Source organism: Dromaius novaehollandiae, chromosome 1 (assembly GCF_036370855.1).
Source record: "Dromaius novaehollandiae isolate bDroNov1 chromosome 1, bDroNov1.hap1, whole genome shotgun sequence".
Lineage (NCBI taxonomy): Eukaryota > Metazoa > Chordata > Aves > Casuariiformes > Dromaiidae > Dromaius > Dromaius novaehollandiae.
This window is the reverse complement of record NC_088098.1, coordinates 77,214,129-77,229,909: the sequence shown is the minus strand read 5'-3', so window position 1 is coordinate 77,229,909 and position 15,781 is coordinate 77,214,129. Positions and strand designations below refer to the sequence as shown.

The window sequence follows — 15,781 nt, the reverse complement described above, 5'->3', positions numbered from 1 at the left end:
GGTGAGTGGCTACGTGCTTCTAAAAATCTCAGCCGATTAGGCTTTATGAAGGGCAGGTACCAGATGTAGGCAAAGCTAAGAGGAGGTGTTTTCACCATGTCTCTTGTCCTTTTGTCAATGTTGAAGAAAGTGTCACAAAGAATTAATTTATGTGTTAATTTTTGTGTTGGGCTTGAGAGCATTGGTATAAAGAGATATTTAGGGATATAAGTTGCTGGAGCAAAGACCTGAGAACATGTGTCCATTTCATTGTCCTTAAGCAAAAACTATATGGCACTGTATTTATGGACTTCTTTAATTGCTTATGGTATGCAACTCTGAAAAAGCATCAGCCTATGGTATGTAAAATTCCTGTTACCTTCTATAAGCATAACCTGGGAGAAGTTCAGTGAGAAAGCATGTCATGCAAGTCACTCAAGTATGTATGTGTAATCTGTTTATTTTAAGTCCATAAGGACATCATACTATCTGCAAGTTACTAATAAAACAATTTAAAGCTAAGGGCTTTTTCCATTCTGTAAAATATTATGGCAACTTGAAAAGGAAAATAGAAATGCAAATACTGATAGAAAAATATTTTTACTCTTTTTACTTGAAAATGAATTAATTGGTTTTAATCAAAAGCTGAGTTGCATACTAGAAAGTAATCTTTTTTGAGAACAGTGGAAACAAGTCAAAAATTGCTTGAGAAAAGAAATACTCTTGTAAGTTGTGTTATAGGTGTTGCGATCTGCGATGCTGAAGTGTACGTATAACTAATGTCATAGGCAAGCTGATTTTTAGATAAAAATAGCAGCTATTTGGAACTTCTTGAGGATCTGGAAAATTAGAATAAGCCATAGGAATAATGAACTAGCAGGTTAGATTTTTTTTAAAGCTGTGTAGTAAATATAAACTATGAGGAATGTTATTTATTGTAGGTTTGTCTTTGCATATGGGGTGTACATATTATATAGAGGTTGCTGTGTTATTCTTTGTCTCACCACACCTCACATCATGTACAGATGTGTTTTTCAAATACATAAGTATGTAGAATGTTTGATAAGGATTTGTACACATTGCTTTTTAAATTACTGAAACCCAATTTTTTTATTTTTAAATTTTTAAAAAAACTTTTACCACAGTTTCCTGACAGTATTTTTAAAGTAACACAGATACTAAGACTGATTTAAAGACTAATAATTGTTATAGTTGAAATAGGTATTTAAACAAATGATGGCTCATTATCCTGAAATTTTCCATGTCATATGTTTGCCTTTTCATGCAAAATTTTTAAGCTGTTTCTGAAAAAGGCAGTTAGAGGGGGGCAAAGGTTCTTTCACTTGTGCTTTAAAAAAAAGGCAATTTCGGTGACTTCTCACACTTCCACTCTTTGAAGAAGATACTTGAAACTTAATAAAAAAATAGCTCTTTGATTGCCCCTGAAAACCAACCCCAAGCTAAAAATGAAGTCTGAAAAAATTTTAGAACGCTTAAGGGAGCCTTGCTAGAGAAAGATCTTAAATTCTTCAAAGTTTCCATCTGTGCAGAACCTGCACAATTCAAATTTTGGGCTGCTCTGAGCAGGTACTAGGGCTGGAAGTAGAAAATCTGTTGATTTTGTTTTCTTAGTGTTCTTCCTGAAACTGCCGAGGGTGCATGAAGAGGGAAGATACCTGGATGAAATGTCAAGGGGAAGTGGCAGGGTAGGAGGAATGGACTGGGATGCACAGTCCAAGTGAAGTGGCAAGAGAACAGACACTGATGTTGGGGCCTGGGAGAAGGAAGTTTGGATGGCCTGATGAGCAAATGGGAGACTGAGGGAGAGAAAGCTGGGCCTGAAATTATGTGGGACTGGAAGGTGGCAGAGTAAAGGCAGAAGGCTATCATGAAGAGCTGGAGCGTAAAATGGGGTTGGTTGAACCAGTAAACTGTGGTTAATATGAAAAGCGTAAAGATTAGAAACTGAGGTGAAAGATAGAATAATGAGATGAAGATAGAAGAACAGGGCTGGGGAAAAATAAACATCTGTACCATCTAGAACGCACTTTTGGAAAAGTGGAAAGTACAAATGGAAAGTAGATTTACCGTGACTACCTGATAGAAACTCATTTCTAAAGTGTCAGTCTCTTCCTCCTTTAGTGCTGGTCACCCGGTGGGTGTATACGTGTCTGATAACTTAGAGAAGATGCCCATTACGCTATTTGCTCACTGATGCAAGTCTGTATTATGATGCTATATCATATTGGCAGGGGGGACTCCCCAAACTGTGTGCATGATAAAGGTATAGCAAAAAAAAAAATTAGATAGGTCAGATAATCAAAAGCTATATTATTCTGAAATGGAAGCTCTTTCTGTAACCTTAAATTATCCTTTCCTATATTTATTCATCAATGTACAACTATCGCGGTTCAATCTTTAATTACACAATTGAGTACTACTCCTCGGGCAGGAATCCTGCTTTTACAGCAAAAGTTAGACTGACATTGGAAATTAATCCAGGTTGGAGAGTGAAGCATACTGCTGGTTGCAGAACTGCTGCACTATTTGTTGCAGTAACTGTGCGATTGTGAACGAGGCAAGAACATGTTTAAAGGAGAGGGGGGAAAAAAGTTACTCGTTGAAAGCAACTGGTGTTGCCTCTGGAGCTGGACTCTATCCTGCATTTTGTCTAGGCACCACATGAAAACTCTGACAGTCATTTAAATGGATTTTCACAAGAGTACCTAATTTTTGGATGTCAAAACTGAGACTTTGAAGTCAGGTTGCAGAAGTTCTGAGCTCTCACAGCTGCAAATGAAGTCAGCAGGCACAGGGTTTTTTTAAAGTGCTGTATGACATTAAGTGCTCTGAAGAATAAGGTCCTGTTTGTTTCAAAATGGGCAATGAAAGTTTACAAAAACTTCTCCTTAGCCTATATACACTTGCTCTCCATTTACATCTGTGTCCTTTATTTTGTGGTCAAAATTTGAAAGTGATTGTCTGTGAAGCACTTACATGCTCTAAACAGAAGCACCATGGAAATGCCTATGAGGAAATTAGAAAAATGTCTTTTCAGAACAATTCTGAAGTGGGATTCAATAACTAAAAGCAAAAGAGCTGTTCACTGAACTCGGATAAGAGGAAATGTTTAAGGGATGCTGGTGCTCTGAGCACAATCCATCCTTTGCACTGCATGATGCTGGCATGGTGTGGAAATGATTGATTTTTTTTTTTTTTTTTTTTTTTTTTTTTTAATACAGCTAAAGATCTATTACAAAATAAGCCACCATGCCTGGTTTTTAGCCAATCTTTGTTCTGACAGTTCCTTAAACTTCTGAAAGTTTACCTTTGCAGCTTTGATACAGTTTTTAACTGTGTGTGCCTGAGGCTTGTCTGTGTGCCTTTCTTCATTGATAGAAGCAAACCCTTGTTTTTTCCCCTTAAATCAAGAGCTTTGAGCCAAAATATAGGTTCATTTTGGGGTGTACATATGCCTTTGCTTTTGAGGCATATTGTCTCAACAGTTCTATTAGCATTTTTCAATCACCCATGATCAAACTCATAGCAGAAGAAGCTGTAGTTTTTTTTCCTGTGTGAAACTTACTGTCCACCAAACTTTAGCTAACTTTCAACTCATGTTTCTTTGTTAAAGTGCTTTCCTTGATCTGTGTTCGTCATGTGTTTCAATGCTGAAAGCTTACATTAATACTTTTTTTCTTTTTTAACAGATCTAATTGTAGTAATAGCCTCAATTATCGTTCTGAGCGTAGGATCTAATGGGCAGGTGTTTGCTACCTCTGCAATCAGGTATGTCCTCTACCACTGTAATTCTAACAGCCGCAGAGATCTACATCAATACAGGAAAAGTTATTTTAATGAAATGCTGGACTGTGGAAGACTCTCGTTATGCTTGGTCACTGCTTGGGAAGCAGCGCAGAGGCAAGGTGTATGGAGAACGATGTAAATGTTGAAGCCAAGAGGAAACAACTAAAGAAACATGCCCTGTATAAAACATCAAATAGCTCTCTTGCTGAGACAGGAGTATTACAGAACATCAGTTTATTTAAAAGTAATGCAGACAGCTCAACTCACTTGGTACTTTTTTGAGTACAAGTATTTACTTTGCATAAAGTACAATTATGCTTCGAGTTTGTTTGGCACAAGTAACTCCTCCTATACAGGAACCAGAAACATGTGATATCTATAGTGCTTGTTCAGCTTGCACCAAGTACTGCAAGCTTGTTTTGGGAAGTAAACTGAATAAAAAATGGAAAAGAATGATAAGAGAATGAGCAGGAAGTGCACCTACTCCAAAGTTAACCTGCAAGATGTGCTGCACTTCCCCTTGTTAGCCTTTAATTTCTACTGCAGCCAAATTACTGAGGAGTGAGAATGTACAGTACTGTCTAGCTGGGGGCTGTGTAGAGAGGGGACTACATGTGTAAGGTGTTTTTAAGATAAATATTTATCTTAGAACATTTATCCTTAGATTAGTTAATCCTTTGGTAACTTAGAACATGATGATAAAGATCCATGCATGCAGCACAAGCGTGATTTATCAGCTTGTACAAGGGAAGAGGAGGGTGAATGTGAAAGTTCCAAAGACTGTTTAATCTTACTAAGAGTATAATTATTGGGAAGGGCTTTAATGAAAAGACTCACTGTGTGATTGCATTCATATGCCTTTGGGCATATGAACCGAAGTGCCTTTGGGCTCAGCACAGCCTTTCCCGGTGTTAAGCTACATGGACACTGCCCTACAACTTGGGATGCTCTTTGCCGGAAAAACTTGACTTGTGTCTCTGCAGTGATGTTATTCCCCCATGGGGAAATGGGGAAATCATTTGGGTCAGACAAGTCCCAGTCGGATGAGGTTTCCTCTGAACGCATTGTGCTGATGTGAGTGGCTGTTCTGGATTTAGAGGAGCAACAAGTCTTGTATCCTTGCTCTTGGTGTTGTTTGTTTTAAAGCATACTGTTATGGTCCTGTTCAGCCCACCTTCATACCTCAGAAAAGTGGAAGAGAAAAGCATGGATCTATCTACATAAGTTTGTTCTCTCTAGAATTAAGTTAAGCTCCAAATCCATCACGTATGGAGTTAACCTCTGCAGCAACCAGGGAGACTGAAACCTAGCAGAACTGCAGGTTCACATCATAGAGTCCTAGAGCCTTTTCTCCTTACTGATTAAACTTGCCAAGTTAATAAAAAAATGCTGTTTCCAATCAATTGCTTTCCTTTTTTTCAGAGAGAAATAGTGTGCATATTCAGAGGCTGTGTATCTGGAGCTTTTGTTCATTATTTTTTTGTCATTGTTAATCTATACTTATAAAACTGCCAGCCTCTAACATGCATATCACATTTGGTGGATGCAACATAACAGTAAGGATCTCAAATACAACAGAGATAGGAAAAACAAGAACTGGGCCAAGGTGTCAAGAGGTCCATCTAAAATTTGTATAGGTAGCTACATATAACTCTTCCCCTGCCTTCCTGTGTCAGCAACCAATCAGCTATTTAACTATGTAAGTCTATTAGTACTCATGTATTTGGTAGTCTTGTAACTCTTCTTTCATCTAGGCTTTAATTAATGTATTTTAAAATAATCACTTAATATTTTCCAGCTAGATAAAATGATTCAGCAACCAATGAAGGAGTAACAAAACAGTGTTCATGTAGGCAGTCACTGACATAACTGTCATTTTGTAGTTATTATTTATGTGCTTTCCAAAAAAGGACAAGTATTTGACTGTCAGTTGTGAATACTCAGAAAACCTGCTTTCTGAATGGAGGAACGTTTGGATTTTTTTTGGAAGACAGTACACCTTCCCAGTCTGAGTAATACCAGAGATTGCAGAATAATATCATGTTGAGGTTCCTGCCTGCTGATGTAGCCCAGGAAGATGCAGCTACAGTCAAATTGAGATAAGGCTGAATTTCTGTGAGGATGACTCTTAAGTACTGTGGAATGAAAAAATAAAATCGTAGTGAAATAGATTCAGATATAATTCAGCATTCACCTTTTCCTTCTCTTCACTGTTTTGTTTCAGAGATGAGATAATAGGTTAAATGTAGGAAAATAGGAAAGTACAGTGTAGAAAGGTGACTAGAATGAAATATTCCCATAGATGTAAATTTTTGCTGAAGAAGTGTAAGGATAATTATTTTTCTTTAGTTGAAAACATGCAAAGTTTGATTCTGTTATTATCCTAAAATCACATAGGATTGTATCTGCTTCCTAATTAGATGATTTATATAACTTACATAAAGACTTGAGTAATTTCATGTCTGATTCACATTCTGCTTTTGGCAAAGAGGAAAAATTTTGCTCATATCCATGTTAGCAAAGCTGGAAGCACTAACTTAGCTTGGAAAGGAAGTATTTGAGAATTGGGTTAAAAAAATGCAAGTTTCCCAAGTTTAAAAGCATATATTACAGATTTTTGCCTTAAAAACAAACAAACAAAAACACGTAATCATTATACTACTCTGTCCTTTTGAATATATTTGAATACTCTGCAATGTGGTCTAAACACCTTGCACTGAAATGCCTCAAGTCCAAGATGCAACTGTAGCTAAGGGCAATATATCCACCCTGCTCTTATATGGCAGTATGTGACTGAATGTGGTCAACTGTGTATAGATATAGCAGTATTGATTTCAATTACCATTTTCATTCCATGTCATCTTTTTCTTACAGGGGAATTCGTTTTCTCCAGATTCTTCGCATGCTTCATGTAGATCGGCAGGGTGGCACCTGGCGACTACTGGGATCAGTCGTTTTCATACATCGTCAGGTACTAGATCTGAAAAGATCCCCAGCATTTTGTTTTAATTTAGTATATTCTTTTCCTGAACTTCAAATCACAGCCTGATTTTTAAATGAACAGTTATTGTTGCAAGAAAAGTACTTTGAGTCCACATATTTCTTCTTACTTTTGAAACAGGAGTACTATAGCTTCCTTCAGGGCCACAGGTAATAGGGCATTAGCATCAGTATTTTGGGGAAATTAGCTGCTGTGAATAATGCTACTTCATGCTCTTGGATGTTATTTTTCAGTTTAATTTATTAAATGCTGGTGTGTGGGTTACCTCTTGTATAGGAAATACTGTCCGCTGTCTTCACAGGAGATATTTTCCTAGCTTGCTTGATCTGAAGTAAAACAAATACCAACAAATCAGCTATTTAAATGATTTTATTTTCTCTGCCTGAATGAGTTTTCTAATCCATTCTATAAATAAAACATTAAATACATTATGATAAAATGCAGGAAAAGCAACCTTTTTCAAGAATGTAGGTAGTCAAGCACAGAGGTAAATATGGCTATAAGTAGCTATTCATTTGAGATAGTTGTTTTTGTATAGGAATGTGTTTAACAGGAAAAACTTAAATATTTCAGTGCAGACTCTTTTGAATGACTAGTTTTTTAGGGTTTCTGACCTTCTTTTTAGGGTTTCATGCAATGTCTTGACTGCAGAAGGCTATTTCTATGCTATGAATCTTTACATCAGGATTATAAGGGAGGTTTTTAACTTACCCTCTCTCTGTTTGATATATATAAATAGTTATGGACTTCCACAGAGATATTGTTTTCATTTATTACACCTTGTATTTAACAAATTGCTTTTTCTAGTGTTATTTTGGTATGAGGAAAGGGAGGGAATTAAATCAAAAGACTTTTAGTATTAAATAAGTTACTTTTGTTCTCTTTATTTTTTTGTGTTACTGTAAGAATTGTCCTGAAGGATGAGCAGCATTGAAGCACACAAGTCCTGATTTTTAAAATACATCTTTTAAAAGTGCTTTAGTATAAAGCCTACTTTCATCCTGTACAACAGGATGAGTTTTAATGCCCCCAAATCAGTGTGGTCTTTGTTTATTATGATTGCAGTGCCTGGATATCTAGCTAGGAATCCGAATACTTTCTCAACATTCACTAACCTTGCTGACAGAGGTGTTTAGGAACAACTTTTCCTGTGAGTATTCAGAGTTATAGTCAAGAATCTGGCAATCTCATCTCCAAAACATAACACGTAAGCCTTAAATATTGCAAATATAAACAAATTCAGTGATTTTTTTTTTTTTTTTTAAAGGCAAACCCTTGGAGAAGCTGATTCATAAGTAAATGTACCTGAATTTCTGCTAATCCAAAGAAGTAATGATGATATATAAAACTCTTCAGATCTGTAGTATTTGTCAAAGCAGATCACCCACTAACATGTTACTGGTTCAAAATCAAACACACAGTTCTGTATTGACATTGGACAAGTGTAGCATGGGTACCAAAGGGTAAATGAAGGGAAAACGGAACCTTTGTTCCTCTCCAGTCTCCTAAAGCAATTTTGGTGTTTTGTTTTTTTTTTTTTTAAAAAAAACTCGGCAGCTTTTTCTTTACAGGCAGAGTACAAGGTACTTATTTATTTGTTGAATTTGATACTCTTTCAGAACAAAATGGGACCCTAAATCCCTAAACAATGTGAAAAATTCACCTCTTTGGGACCTGTGAAAATAATAAGCACTTGGACCTCTGGACCCAGAAGAGCTTACTAAAGTTTTCACCAAAGCTTTCCATGTGTTTTGGAATTTTATAAATAGCTGTATTAGCTCACTTGGACCCAATTTGGCTAGGATACTCTTCTATTTTCAGCAAGTTGAACTTATACAAGTATTTCTCGCCAAAAGCAACAAAACATGAATCAATATTACATGTGGTGATGGAAAGACATGGAAAAATCATGCAGCTCACTGAAAAATGGAATTAACCAATCCCGCCCCAGTTTGAGCCTACTGCTTATTCCTCATCTTGCTTTGTGAGCCCTCCTACTGCTTGTAGTAGGGGGTCACTGATTAGTTGTGGGTTTGAGGGTTTTTTCTTATGTACTGAGTTTTATATTGTACGGGACTTGCTGTAACTGAAAACATAAAGTTGTCCAAGTTAAATGTGACTTAAGTCTCTCAAAATTAAAATTTACCTATGGGCACATATGCTTTTTGTTCTTGTTTCTTTTGCATATATATATTTGAAAGTCTCCCCTGAAAATAGTCATCATTTATATTAAGCAGTGTTCTTTACTCTTCAGCTCTTACCTATAACAAATTGATGCTAATATGAGTATCTTTTTGGAGTTTTAAGGACTAACTTCTGCAAAGCCCTGCTTTAAGATGATGTATCAGTTCATCCTATTGGTACTGGTAGACAACACTCCATCTATATTTCTTGAGGCATTTACTATTTTAGTCTTCTGTGTTGTCTCTTAAATGCACTATGTATTAGATTGCTGCTACTGTTATTAGTAATTAAATACAGGCAAGTAGTACTTTGTCTTTGCATACTTATGCTATTTTGATATTTAGAATCAGTCTAAGGAAATTGCCTTTGAATCCAGGCTACAGTTTAAAAAGAGTTCAATCTTTAGATGAACAGGACTTGGAACTGAGAGGTGTCAATGGTGAAATGACTGAAGTAGTTCTGGTGATGTTTCAACCACTTTGAAATATCACTCATGAGACTGTGCATAACACTTCTGAAAAGCATATTTTTCTGCCTGCTTCTCAAAAAGTCAACGCTTACGTTTTCCAATTATTGTCCACACTGTCTCTTCTGAGACAAAATTTGGAAAGCAGTGATGGCCATTCCTCGATTACATGTGACTTCTGTTAGTATCTGAGATATAAGCAATGTACCAAGGATAGCTAAAAGATTTCTATTGATATGGTAGGAAGTTGCATCATCTCCTAGAGAGTTAAGGAGAGTGTTGCTTTTGCAAGTAGGGAGCAAGAACTAGTCTCTGTTGCTTTTGTAACTCTCTGTGGGTCCCTGAACTTACAAGTATTAAAAAATTTCCTCTTGCATTGAGGAATATTGTTTAGGCAGATCAAAAAATTGTGGAAAACTAGGGAAATGCATAGCACTAGCAACTGTAAATGTAAATACAAAGAACTTTTAAATGCTCAGAGTAATAAGATCATACCTACAAATGCAGTGTGCCATTATCATTAGAGAACAAGAGGATGAGAGGATGGTGATGAGAGTAGAAATCTGAGCTACTGAAAATCCAAGTTTCATTTCCTCTTTCAGCTGCCTTGTTTAGCAAACAGACCTACAGAAAAGGTAAGGCACGGATGGAAAGACAATAACTAAATGCTATTGAAATTCATTTTTAGGTCATTATTAAGTGATTAGAGAAAAGACACCTACTTTCCTTTGTGCAAAGTTTTTATTGGTTAAAAACTTGCTGAGTCTACATTCTTGTTGGTGCTATATAAGAAGAAAGGGTGTGCATAGTCTAGCTTCCTGCTGCTGCAAGCAGGCACTAGTTACTAGAGCTATGTTTCCCCAGAAAGCTGTTACACAGAGGGAAGAGGGGTGTTACAAAACTCCATGAAGCGAATTTTGTATTATAAAACTTGAACCTTTCCTGGCAGAGTTTAAGAAACTTCGGTGAAATGTTACAGAAGATCTGTGAAAACCTGGCATACGTTATAAAGAGAGGGAATCCTTCTTGGACAGGTTTTGATTTTTAAATTTATTTTATGGGAATTTTTAAAATTCTCATACTGTTTTGGATCCAAGGAAAGATAGAAAACTCCCTCAGTTTAAGGAAGATGCTGATGAAGATGTAGTAGTACAGTGTTTGATTATGAATATGGCTAAATATGAGCAAGGGAAAAGCTGGAGTAGTATTTAAACAGTTAAGGATTGTAAACTTAAAGTAATTAAAATAAACTTCCCTCAAAATTAGGTATTGGATATCACTGAAGGATGCATGAATAACTGATTTTTATAATGATGTAGTGCTGCTTTTTTAAGCTTTACACATTTTGTAAAGCTCTAACACCACACTATGGCTTGCTTAAATGATGAAGAACACTTTATCCAGAAGATCTGAATGATCCTGTTTAAGTTGCATCATCATGTCAGTTTTGATACGCTGTTGGCATTCAAATCTCAAAGTTACACAGAAATTGTCATTCACGAGCAGTGTATCATGCCTTAACAGAAATGCTTTCTAATAGGCTGGCCTAGGAATCAAACTGTATACTCTGCAAGAAATTGGTCTTTTTTTCACACTGAAGAAGGGGTTATATTTGTCTAAAATATTTTGTAGTATCTCAAGATGATACTGGTAATGTGTCAATATTCAGTCTTAAGCAATTTGAATATAAGCTATACAAGTTCATTGCTTTGATATGGTCTCAGTCACAAGACAAACACATGGTTATCTCTCAGGAATGGGCCCAGGCATCTGTTTTGTTCTGTTGTTGGTTTTTAATCTTCACAGCTTTAGAACAAGCACTTTATGAAAAGTATGCTCAAATATTTTACTAGTTTTAAAATGAACTAACATGTGGTACTTTGAGGAGTTAATAAATGGAACAATTTATGTTCAAGGGAGGCTAAACAGGAGAGATGTGCCACCCAACATTTAGCTGTCTGACTGATTTTTATGAAAGTGATTGCTTCTTGTTGAATTTTTTTAGTCCAATATGAATAGAAGTCATTGACTTATCTATTTTGCTGGAAACAAATTTCATACTCGAAATTTAATTTATTAATATTGCTATTGTGATGCAAAAAATATTTATAATGGGTTTCAATCAAGTTATGATTTAAGCCTGATGTACCTGTTTCTTCTCTTTTAATAGGAACTCATAACTACACTGTACATTGGATTCTTGGGATTAATCTTTTCATCCTATTTTGTTTATCTTGCTGAGAAAGATGCAGTTGATGAGGATGGAAGGACAGGTTTCTCCAGCTATGCCGATGCCCTTTGGTGGGGTGTGGTAAGTCTTTACCAGCAAAATGTATGGTCAAACTCAATGCATAAGAGTGTTTGTTCAAGTTGTGATTTTTCTTCAAGAATCTGGCTGCCTTTTTTTTGTGTGTGTGTGTGGGGGGGGGGGGGGGGGGGGTCTTTGAAAAAGGTATTCCTTTAGGGAATCTTGGCTTTTATTTTTTAAGGAGGAAGAAAAAAAAATACAATTAAGATACTTTGGTATTAAACTTTTTTTGTGAAAGTACAAGAGTGAGTCCTTAGTAAAGCTTTCACTCAAGTTTTATACATACAAAAAGTCCTTGAAACCTGCAACTTGAAAAGAGTACAAGTACTCTCCAAATCCTTTACCATTTCTTTTAAATGCTACTTGGTTTTCTGCAAAAGTTGCATATCTTTAAAAGTATGTTTTGTTTCTGGAAGCTGCGTTAATGATTCTACCATTTTATTTTTCGATTTCTGTATGTAAAGTTCCCTCTCTCAGTAATAATGCAGACCTTGATGCAGATTACAAGTTCCTTGGAATCTTTTTTTTTTTTTTTTTAAATGATGCTTCCATGATTTACTGTAATGCTGAGTAGCTCCATCAAAAGCAGCTGACAAAGCTTCCGAGATACATCAGCTACTTTGGATATCAATCACCAGTCAGTCAGTGCAGGTTGGTAAAATAAAATAAAAATCTTCATGAGGGTATTGGGAGTATGAGAGAGTTGAGGTGATTATTACATTGGTGTGCATGCCCAGAATCAGTTGAGAAGGGAATAGATAGCTGTGAAAAACAGAATAAGGAACCAGATTGCTTCTGCACTCCCTTCACATGGCTGTTCTCGTCAAGTTTCTTGCTGTGTCTCATTTTTTTCCCCTCCTTGTTAGCTGTTGCATGAGCCATCTCTGCTCTTGCAGTCCCTTCCTCAGTAGGGAACCTTGTATTTTGAGTTGGCTGTCTCATTATAACAAACCTGAGGAGGTTCAGCACAACATGCTGTTAGTGACAGAAAAATGAGCAGACTTGAACAGAGCCACTAACTTCCAGAGAAAGAAAGGAAAGAAGGATATATTTCAAGAGCAATCTGAGACAAAATAAACTCTATTTGTTTTTAGATGACAGAGATGCAAAATTACAATACAGTTATTAAGCAATAAACCAATTGTTTACCTCCATCGAAATAAATTAGTGAGTAAGTCTGGGTATATAAACAAAAAACTCCTAATGTATGTATGTTTCTAATCCTTGAATTGGAAGATGCTGTGTAAGCCTCTACTTCTATGTTTATGTAGATTTCAGTGATTATGTTACATATACCCTGGGGATACCACTTTTAAAATGTTTCAGTATAAAAACAGATTAAACATTAAATTCCTATCATTTGGTTGTCAGGTATTCATTGCATTTGTAGAGTCTCACCTATGTCTTATGCCAAACAAAGTACAAACCAAGAAGAATCTTGTAAGTTTAAAAAAAAAAAAAAAAAAAAAAAAAAAAAAAAAAAACCCACACACCTTGTTAAACTCCTCCATAGACATATGACAAAATTTTAAATAGAACGTACACCCTCAATGGTTATGGACATGAGATAATCTCTAGCTAAAACTAAACTTGTACTACATTTTAAAAACAAGAAGTAAAACAATATGGGTCTAACTGACATCAGGAAAGAGGCTTCATGGCTGCTTTAAGAAAACAAACTAGTAGACAGGCTCACTTATCCTGATTAGCAGTTCAGCTTAAATGCCAGGGTTCCAAACAGTAGAACGTGGCTACTGTTTTTGCTGATGCTGTAGCTTAAATAGTCTGCAAAGGATATCTAATTAGAAGTGAGGCTACTTAGGGGAACCTCAACAGCAGCAGGACTCCCACAAAGGCTTGTGCTAGTTTAGCTAAATCTATGAGAAATAGTCCAAGCCTTTCTAGCCTGGTGAAGTCCCAAAGAGATTTGTAGCATTGTGTGAATCTGAATGACACCAATGAAAGAAATGGACTGTGTATAACTTATTCATAAGGAAATCTTAATTTAATATGTAATCAGTAAAGGATGGTGATTTGTGTTCTTGCTCTGTGCAATTTATATTTGGTGTCACATAAAATAACTCCTAGACCTGTAATTGCCAGAAATGTCCAAATTCAGACCTGAATAGGAGGAAAGAATAACTGCTTTCCAAACTAAGGGAAGCACAGTACAATGAAAGACAAAGGATTTTTAGGAATGAGTTTGGGAACTAGCTGTGTCGTTCCTGCATGCAGTGAAGCTTCCATGTGAAGTTAATGCAAGTTTGGTTATCCCCCCAAAAGTACAAATTACATTATTGGATTGAATGTTTATACATGGATAAAAAAAAAAAATATTTTTGAATGCTAGAAGCTTCAGTCTTGACTTGAGTAAGGAGTATAAAGTTAAGGACAAAGTAGTCAGGATGTGTTTATACAGGCATATTTGGTTAATATTTTAGACTTATGGAATTTGAGTTAAGTTACAAACACCAGCAAGTTTAAAATGCACATTACCTTGTTGAGACAGATGACTTGGAATCTGTATTTCAAAGTGTATGTGAATGCCTTGCAAAGTGCTTGCTGGGTTTTGTTGTTGTTTTCCAAAACTTGACTTGCTTTGTGGAACAGCAAGATAAAATCAGCTTTGTCTTTCCCTAGCTGTGTGAGGCATATGAAGAACACTGTTTAAATTGTTGTTTAAGCTTTCCCAATGTCTAGGCCTCCTCAGCATTAGTGAGTCACAGTGCAGGTGCAGTTCACAGCTGGGAACAGTGACAAAGGACAAAGTGAATTGGTTTCTTTTTCTTTTCAAATCTTCTTTAACAGAGAAACACAGATGTGGAGTTAAATCAAATTTCATTCGCTAGTCACTTTTGCCTTTCAAAACTGAACCAAAGGAAAAAACCTTGGTGGCAAGTATTTGAAAGTCTTATGTGCCTGACAAAAACTGCGGAGTGTATTGTGGGTAATGTTTTGCCTTGAGCAGAAAGGCTTGCTGAACTTGATACAAATGACTTGAAAGGCTTAAAAAAGAAGAAAAGGGAAAATAAAAAATTAAAGATTTGGAATCAAATGCTAACCGGGTTCACCTGTTCCCATTAAATGCGAGCTTGTTTCACCTCCATTTGGCAGGCATGCAGCTTAAAGTACACAGAAATATCAAAGGCTTGTAAGATTTTTACCTGACCCTACTTTTAGAAGTTGTATCATGTCAGAACACATGCACAGGCATTTCCAGCAGAAATGTCAGGCTGCCAGAATTGCAGCCCATGTCACAGCTGTTTTTCTGTCATTTCTGATTTTTTTTTTTTTTTTTTTGAAGGAAAAACTGGGGCATGTAGGAGGCTTCCCTTCTGTTGACCTTCCATGCTCTCATCCCTTGCTGTTGGTAATGCTTGTTGCCATTGCTGAAAAAGGGACTATTCTGTATCAGTAAACCTGAGTCAAATGGTAAATTAGTGATAGGGATGCTTGGGAGCAATTGCTGAACCCCTTTATTTTTAAAATATTTTCAAGATGTATGGTTCTGACTCTTCAAACTTCAGGACACCTGCTTATCTTAAAGTATGTGAGAAGCTCTGTCTTCAACTGAATTAGAGTTCTTCCTTTTTTGAAGTTAAATATATATGTATGTTCTAACACAAACTCTGAAAAACATGTGTGTACCAGCTGGGCTATGCCATAGTAAATCTGGATTAAGAAGGAGCTGTTGTTTTCCAAAGTCTATTAAATGTTCTTTGAGCAGATAACTAATAACTTCTGGAAATGCATGTAGAAAAAAAAAATCTGTTTGTGATTAAGAAAGCCAGAGAATTAAATTATCTATAATCCTTTCCACATAGTTCAATGCACTAAATAGATTACCAGAGAGAAACCCTCTTAAGGTAGCAAGAGAGAAACTTTTAGCCTTGTGCATGCACCTGCAGGAATCTGCCAGCCAAATGCCTGCTGTAGAGATGGAAAATCATCTTTTCTGTGGTTACAGCTTTCATGCTATCTTCCATAGTAATGCTAAGGCAGCTCAACTTTACTGCAGCTTGTTTTTAAGTCCCGA

At 36.2% G+C, this 15,781-nt stretch overlaps 1 protein-coding gene across 1 annotated transcript in view; it reads left to right on the top strand.

Moving 5' to 3' along the window:
• The window catches only part of LOC112984511 (potassium voltage-gated channel subfamily KQT member 1-like), a 498,975-nt gene that overhangs the window by 51,126 nt on the left and 432,068 nt on the right, over positions 1-15,781 (top strand). Inside the window, exons 4-6 of the mRNA XM_064517311.1 lie at positions 3,690-3,768; positions 6,661-6,757; positions 11,608-11,748. Coding sequence (XP_064373381.1) covers positions 3,690-3,768; positions 6,661-6,757; positions 11,608-11,748 — 317 coding nt within the window. The remainder of the gene's footprint in view (positions 1-3,689; positions 3,769-6,660; positions 6,758-11,607; positions 11,749-15,781) is intronic.